We start from the raw sequence: 8,712 nt of genomic DNA on the forward strand, positions 1-8,712 counted from the left end.
AGGCTGCCCAGGGAAGTGGTTGAGTCGCCATCCCTGGAGGTATTTAAAAGACGTTTGGATGAGGTGCCTGGGGACATGGTGTAGTGGTGGTCTTGGTAGTGTTAGGTTTACGGTTGGACTTGATGATCTTAAAGGTCTTTTCCAACCTATACGATTCTGTGATTCTGTGAAAAAGAAGTAAGCAATATGGGTCTGTTCCAAACCCTGATGAAGTTAATTAAGATGGCAACACATGAGCTAACAACTAAACCAGAAATAGTACAGTTACACCTCACTGATGTAGCCGTGAGGCTTTCAGTCCTGTGTTTGACTTCTGAACATTATGAACAAACTGCCTTGATAACCAAAAAAACTGTTATAAAGCTGCAAAGCAGTAATGAAGACTTCTGTGCACACTGATTAAGAAGCTTCTGTGGCTGTTAATAAAAATTAGTCTTCTGTCTCTTCTGTAAAATCACCCAGTTGTGGTAAATTCCATTGTCTTCAATTATGCTATTAATCCTCTGGCTCTGCTGTTCTAATAGAGTTTCATATTTTTATTTTATCAAGACCATGAAGTACAAAATTGTGACCGCCAAAACAGAGAGAATAATAAAAAAAGAACGATACTTTCTTGTATGTCAGCTACATCATTTATTCTTTGTAACCTGAATAAAGAACTAGATTCCAGGAGATTGTCTGTGCTGCCAGACTATTATGAACAGAACATCTTGGCATCATTTGACAGCTAAAAGAAAAAAAACATCTGCATCCCAGCTTCAGAGGCCTTCAGATTACAAAAGACGCCGAAAGCCATTAGACTGTAGAACTGGCTGACAACGGAAAAGAGGAAAGTGCATCATCTGACATATTTAAAACTGCATGGAGATCAGTCCTGACCTGTCAAGGTGATGGAGTACTCCTAACAAGCCTTTTCCATTTTTAATTTCCATAATCAGAATCATACTTGGTTAATATTCAAGGATCACCTCCTCCAAGCTCAGGAGCGATGCATCCCAAAAAAGAGGAAGTCAGGCAAAAACGCCAGGAGGCCTGCATGGATGAACAAGGAGCTCCTGGACAAAGTCAAACACAAAAAGGAAGCCTACAGAGGGTGGAAGCAAGGACAGGTAGCCTGGGAGGAACACAGAGAAATTGTCCGAGCAGCCAGGGATCAGGTTAGGAAAGCTAAAGCCCTGATAGAATTAAATCTGGCCAGGGACATCAAGGGCAACAAGAAAAGCTTCTATAGGTACATCAGTGATAAAAGGAAGACTGAGGAAAATGTGGGCCCTCTCCGGAAGGAAATGGGAGATCTGGTTACCCAGGATATAGAGAAGGCTGAGGTACTCAATAACTTTTTTGCCTCAGTCTTCACTGGCAAGTGCTCAAGCCACACCGTCCAAGTCACAGAAGGCAAAGGCAGGGACTGGGAGAATGAAGAACTGCCCACTGCAGGAGAAGATCAGGTTCGAGACCATCTAAGGAACCTGAAGGTGCACAAGTCCATGGGTCCTGAGGGAACTGGTGGGTGAAGTCGCTAAGCCACTATCCATCATATTTGAGAAGTCGTGGCAGTCAGGTGAAGTTCCCACTGACTGGAAAAGGAGAAACATGACCTGTGCCCGGCAAGATCATGGAGCAGATCCTCCTGGAAACTCTGCTAAGGAACATGGAAAATAAGGAGGTGATTGGTGACAGCCAACATGGCTTCACTAAGGGCAAATCGTGCCTGACAAATTTGATGGCCTTCTACAACGGGGTTACAGCTTTGGTGGATAAGGGAAGAGCAACTGACGTCATCTACCTGGACTTGTGCAAAGCATTTGAGACTGTCCCGCACAACATCTTTGTCTCTAAATTGGAGAGACATGGATTTGATGGATGGACCACTCAGTGGATAAGGAATTGGCTGGATGGTCACACTCAAAGAGTTGCAGTCAATGGCTCCATGTCCAAGTGGAGACCAGTGATGAGTGACGTTCCTCAGGGGTCGCTGTTGGGACCAATGCTGTTTAACATCTTTGTCGGCAACAGGGACAGTGGGATTGAGTGCACCCTCAGCAAGTTTGCTGATGACACCCAGCTGTGTGGTGCAGTCAACATGCTGGAGGGAAGGGGTGCCATCTAGAGGGACCTTGACAGGCTTGAGCGGTGGGCCCGTGCATACCTCATGAAGTTCAACAAGGCCAAGTGCAAGGTCCTGCACATGGGCCGGAGCAATCTCAAGCACAAATACAGGCTGGGCAGAGAATGGATTGAGAGCAGGCCTGAGGAGAAAGACTTGGGAGTGTTGGTTGATGAGAAGCTCAACATGACCCAGCAAGGTGCACTTGCAGCCCACAAAGCCAACCATATCCTGGGCTGCATCAGAAGAAGTGTGGCCAGCAGGTTGAGGGAGGTGATTCTCCCCCTCTACTCTCCTCTCGTGAGACCCCACCTGGAGTACTGCATTCAGCTCTGGAGACCCCCACATAATAAGGACATGGACCTGTTTGAGCGAGTCCAGAGGAGGGCCATGAAGATGACCGGAGGGCTGGAGCACCTTCTCCTATGAAGACAGGCTGAGAGAGTTGGGGTTGTTCAGCCTGGAGAAGAGAAGGCTCTGAGGAGACCTGACAGCAGCCTTCCAGTACCTGAAGGGGCCCTACAAGAAAGCTGGAGAGGGACTTTTTACAAGGGCATGTGGTGATAGGACAAGGGGTAATGGCTCTGAACTGAAAAAGGGTAGATTTAGGTTAGGTATAAGGAAGAAATTCTTCACTATGAGGGTGGTGAGGCACTGGAACAGGTTGCCCAGAGAAGGTGTGGATGCCCCATCCCTGGAAGTGTTCAATGCCAGGTTGGATGGAGCTTTGAGCAACCTGGTGTAGTGGAAGGCGTCCCTGCCCATGGCAGGGGGGTTGGAACTACATGATCTTTAAGGTCCCTTCCAACCCAAACCATTCTATGATTCTATGGTACTTCAAGCTCTATACCAGTGACAAGCAATCTCATTTTTAACTGGAAGTTACCAGAATAGGAAATACCAACGACCTAAGCACTGTGGGAAAAGGCTGATATTATTTGGAAGAACATTTATGTATAATACAGAAAACAGTAGAGGACCACTATATATAATTAATCTGACTCTACATAGCTATTATCATAAATGTCTGTCCTAACTATAAAAAGTATGGTTTTCCTAAATTCCACTAAAACTAGTCTATTTTTATCACAGAGTGAGAGCCTTGTTTTGGTTTTTATTATCATTCATTGTCTTACAGCTGCTAAATACATACGGAGGGAATATATTAGCATGAAATACTGGGATTTGGAACAGGATACCAATTTACTGTCTCTGCTTTGTTAATTGCAATAGATAGCAAATATCAGCAGTTTGGCCCTAATGGGGATTCGTAAGCTCTGTAACAGGGACCAAAATGGCCAACACACCTGATCCCTCGGCTTCTCTCCCAGCTCTCCCACAGTTCTCTCTTCCACAGTTCTCATGTAAACCAAGGAGAACTGCAGGTTTTACCAGCTGACCTAGAAAATCGGCTCACTGTCATTTAATTTCATGAATTACTGTCATTTAAAATTTGCAATTTAATATCAAGCTTTTTATTCTAAGAAGAGCTACTCAGCGGACATCACATATTCACATAAGCATCACAGAAACTTGTGCAAGTCTCACATAAAAAACATACACCATTCATCAATTTTGGATATTTACTGTTATCTGATACTTAACTATTCTGCAGTAAAATTCAAGGAAAAAAATCACCAATACTAATTAAACAGTAATTCCCATAGATTTCAATGTGGAACAAACATGAAAACTTCTCTTTAGCCCGCAAAGTTTCATCTTAAGTCAGCAAAATAAATTAAAAACAAATACTTAAGCCTGAATGTTAATTAAAAATAAAAAATTACAAAAAATTAATTGGGTGCATAAATTTAAATTTTTTACAAAATGGAAAGCAAAGAACTTAAAATGAGCACCAGAAAAAGAATACTATAATTTATGTTTCTGTAATCAGTTTGTTAGAGGAATTTTCCCTCTAACAAGGACAGAAGTAGCTTAAGCACAAATGTACCTTACAGGATATCTCACTCAAGTCAGTGGGACTAATCCCAGGTTTAAGTTAAGCATGTACTTCAGTACTTTTCATATGAGGCACCTAGCATAAAAAAGCCAAATAGGTGTATACTCATAAATTAAACATGTTCTGCACTCTTTAAAATAGTGTTACCTGATCTTTCTTAATAACAATTCAAAGAGATAGCTACAACGCATTTGTACTCACACATTTGTACTTACAGAAACAATTCTGTAAAGGGAAAAGTTCACTTGCACAAGCTTTATTGAAAATATCTTCCATGTAAAAATTAGCTGTCAAATTTTGTTAGTGGTGTATATCTTATTGTTTCACAACTGTTGAAGATTAACCTGTGAAATGCGTTTTCCCCACAGAATTATGAAATTTCATGTTGCAAAGAGAAAGTTTAAGGAAACACTTCGTCCATATGACGTCAAAGATGTCATTGAACAGTATTCAGCAGGTCATCTAGACATGTTATGCAGGATTAAGAGTCTTCAGTCACGGTAAGGAAAGAATAATTTCTGCTCTGCATAAGCATCTTATGTCATTCACTGCATAATGAATATTGGTAACATTTAACATCCCTGTGCTATATTTGGGTACAAATTGCCCAAATTGTACAAAAATGCTTCAGCCCAGCCTCTCTTTCTGTGAACACAGCTGAGCCAGAAATTACATTGTGGGTAAAAACAAACAAAAAAACATTTATCTATATTGTCCCCAGAAAATGGAAATCTGAACAATAGAAAACATAATCCTTTATCTGTAAACTCTCTTCATAAACAAGGAATTTAGTCATGATGTTGCCAAGAGGATGAGGTCGACATTGAGAACTGCCTTTCTCCCATCCCAGACTTTCTCTTTTCACATAAAAGAAATCGGGAACTACTGCTAATGTAGTATTTATGTAGTTTTTATGTTCTAGATTCCCAGCAATAATAATTAAAAAAAAAACCACCAACCCACAACATTGCATCATGTGTATCATTACCAGCATCAGGGCTGAGATTCCTGCTTCAAACTGACGACTTTCCCAGGACTCGATGCTGCTGTTAGGACGGGAGAGCTGAGGGTGGCACTGGTACATCTGTTCCCCCCCCAACATCAGGCTGCTGGAAAGGCCACCTCCTCTCGCCCTCTCAGCAAGTCTAGCTCTGGCTCTCCCAGATGATGGCTAAGTTCTGGCCCCCGGTTAGTGCCAACAGAAAAGCAAAGCCGTCTCTGAGCTAATCTCCAAATGCTCAAAAAGCATTCATGTTTTTTTTCTTATTTTTTTAATAAAATTAGGTTAATTTCTTTCTCAGGTTCTTTTCTGAAACCCTATGATTTTAGTTTTTAATGTACAGATTAGCAAGCACTTCCATATCATCACTGTTTTCAGGAATCACAGCAGCTTTTGATTTCTCTTACAGAGTTGACCAAATTCTTGGGAAAGGACAAATCACAGCAGATAAAAGAAGCAGAGAAAAGAATCCTGCAGAGAATGAGACAACTGATGACCTCAGTATGCTAGGGCGTGTAGTCAAGGTGGAGAAACAGGTAGAGAGATTATCTGTGTCACTTTGTCTTGCTCTACTGCTCATGCCTTTTGTGTATTTTATTGCCAGTTTCAAAGGCTGAACAGGTAAAATATTATTTGTCTAATATCTGCTTCATTTACATGTTGAAATAAAATCAATATGAATCGTATTACCTTAACTGTCTTCCATGTACAGAAAAATAAGGCAGGAAAACTCACAGGTTACTAATTTTTTTTCCCTTTTATCAGCTTGCTTATGAAAAATCTACATGGCTTTTGACAACCTTATTTTTCAAGAGTCAATAGTGTATACCAAGCTCCTCCCATTTTTCTCTTCAGCAGTCACATTTTCCCTTTGCTTGGTTCCAAATATTTTAAATTAGTATTTGGCATTAATGCTAACCTTTTCCTCTCCTCCTGTAGGTACAATCCATTGAGTCAAAACTGGACTGTCTATTAGATATCTATCAACAAGTTTTGCGAAAAGGATCTGCATCCGCGCTCACTTTGGCTTCCTTTCAAATGCCAGCTTTTGAGTGTGAGCAAACTTCTGATTACCAGAGTCCATCAGACAGCAAAGAATTGTCTAATTCTGCACAAATTAGTGGATGTGTATCCAGATCAGCTAGTGCCAATCTGCCTCGTGGCCTACAGCTTATACTGACACCAAATGAATTTAGCACTCAGGCTTACTATGCTTTTAGTCCAGCTATGCATAGTCAAGCAACGCAAGTGCCAAACGATGGACCTGCAACAGTTAATAATACATCAAACCAAATAAACCAAGCAACTAAGCCAGCAACTCCAACAACATTACAAATACCACCTTTCTCATCAATGAAGCATATCAACAGGCCTGAGCCCGTTCATATTATTCCTGTAACCACACAGGAAAATATTTCCGATGTCACCGCTTGCCTTGTTGCATCAAAGGATAATGGACAAGTTGCACAGCCCAGTGCGACAAAGGATCTCACATGGAGAAAAAGTCTGGATACAGAAGGGGAACCTTTGCTCTCAGTTAAACCTGTGGTGCAAATGGATTTAGGAAAATCTTTATCTGTACAAAATCTTATACAATCAACAGAAGAACTGAATGTACAGATTGCTGGCAGTGACTCCAGTGGTTCCAGAGGTAGCCAGGATGTATACTCCAAATGGAGGGAGTCAAAATTATTTATAACTGATGAAGAGTTGGAGACAGAGGCAGGAACAGAGACTACTGAAGCCATCTCGCGCCCGTTAGTGGAAACAACTCTCTCTGCTGACTCTCTAAGGACTGGAATATCAAGATCATCTCAAAGCATTTGCAAGCCAGGGGATGGTACAGAAGCACTCAATCTGCTCCACGTCAAACTTAAATAACAGCTTGTGGGCTTTCTTCATTGGCTGGGTCATTCCTCTAGTCACACATATCATAGCATGAACTGTTTTGAAAGCCTTTTTAATAAGATAAAATCACAAAAATCAGGATGAATCTGAGAAGCAGTTGAATGAGCCCATATCTCCTAGTTGCATGAAAGTGCATGTTTAAGTGATGGCTAACATTCAAATTTACACCTACAGTACGGCAGCCTTTATGTAGTACAGTAGGTTTAAATGACGAGTTGCCTACAAAGCTAATGCTGCAGGATGTATCAAAAAGCAAAAATTTGAGCATTTAGACCTAGGCCGTTTCTACAGGGCAGAAGTAAAAATCGTAAGGTTTAAAGCACTTTGCTTCTGAACTAATTAAATATATATATATATAATGTCCTGATTTAGATGATAGTTTATGTTTACAACAAAAAAATTATCTACAGCTGCTAGCAAGGTACCAAGGAAACCAGTAATACGGGATTAGAAATGGCTGCCAGTTGCAAGATACACATATTAGCTCATCAGTAATCAGTTATTTTTAACTCTGAAAAACAGTACATTAATATCCATCTGATTTTTGGTGATTTAGTGCTGTGGCAAAAGTACCTGACATGCCACTATCACATTGTTCTTTATAATGAGAACATAATTTTGCTACGAAAAGTTTGTATTTTAAGGATTGGGGCTGGCCTCAGAAGTGGATAACCTCGGTGACTGCACTAAAAATTATGGGGAATCTCTCCTTCTCCCAGTCTCATGGAAGAGGAGCTACCTTGTGAATCTGAAACATTTTGGCAGCAGTAGGTGAGGGAAGGAAGCAGGCGCTGCCTTTATTGTAGAAGCAATATTTCCTTCTGTGGAAATTTTGGCAACTTTCCTTGCAGTCCCAACCTGATACCATGACAGCACTTCATAAGGCTGGGAAAGGAGGGAAAATGAGGAACTGAAATACAGAGTAAAACTAAAGAGGATAGAACTGGGAAGAGAGAAGGACAACACAGTCAATGAAGAAAAAAAAGAATATGGATTTAGACGGGCAGGAAGGGAAATGATCCCAGAAAATAAAAGAAGGAAGGTAAAGACACAAAAAGATTTATTCTTTTTAATTCCGTCCTGTCAGTCACAGATACTGAGTGCTATTTCCAAAAAAAAAGCCATGTAGGCAATCAGAAATGGCAATAGAAGTAGAGAAGACCACCTTAACGGAAAAAAAACTGAAGGCAAGAGGTTTTTTGTTTGGGGTTTTTTGTTTGCTTTTTAAATAAAAGGGGAGGAGGAGAGAGGGGAAAGTGGTCACACTCTCATAGCTCAACACTGTGTCCCAACTGCAGTCATTTCTTGTGAACTTTCCAAGAAAGGACCTTCAGACTTCTTCCTCCTAATACCCAAGTTTTCAATTCAAAGCCTACCTGCTTTGCTGGTAGACCGAGCCAGAACTCGGTGACCGAGTGACTCGGTGACCGAGCAGCCATTGCTGCTTTGACCGAGCATTCCTGCTTGATACATCCTCTTTTTTTCTTATCCTAACCTACACTTCACTTCTGCTGAGACGCAGGAGCAGTGTTAGTGCCTGTCTGCACATCCCCAGCAAGGCTTCGCCACTGGAAGAACCCTTGCGGAGCCTAAATAGGCTTTCGCTCTTCCCAGCTGGACGAGGTTTCTGTGCGTTGCCTCCCCCCAGATTTATTCCCCGCCTGCACCACAGGCTTGTAGACAACCTGACTTGGGCTCAGCTTCCCTCTAGCAGCAGGAACACCGAATGTATGGGGG

The 8,712-nt window shown here is 41.5% G+C and overlaps 1 protein-coding gene across 2 annotated transcripts in view; it reads left to right on the forward strand.

Moving 5' to 3' along the window:
- Window positions 1-8,353, forward strand: part of KCNQ5 (potassium voltage-gated channel subfamily Q member 5) — a 301,419-nt gene extending 293,066 nt beyond the window's left edge. For both annotated transcript variants that reach the window (XM_075498199.1, XM_075498198.1), the window contains exons 12-14: window positions 4,436-4,567; window positions 5,477-5,603; window positions 6,007-8,353. In XM_075498199.1, the coding sequence (XP_075354314.1) occupies window positions 4,436-4,567; window positions 5,477-5,603; window positions 6,007-6,948 (1,201 nt within the window). In that variant the 3' untranslated portion in view covers window positions 6,949-8,353. The remainder of the gene's footprint in view (window positions 1-4,435; window positions 4,568-5,476; window positions 5,604-6,006) is intronic.
- The last annotated feature ends 359 nt before the right edge of the window (window positions 8,354-8,712 follow it).

The sequence above is a fragment of the Mycteria americana genome, chromosome 3 (genome assembly GCF_035582795.1).
Source record: "Mycteria americana isolate JAX WOST 10 ecotype Jacksonville Zoo and Gardens chromosome 3, USCA_MyAme_1.0, whole genome shotgun sequence".
Classification (NCBI taxonomy): domain Eukaryota; kingdom Metazoa; phylum Chordata; class Aves; order Ciconiiformes; family Ciconiidae; genus Mycteria; species Mycteria americana.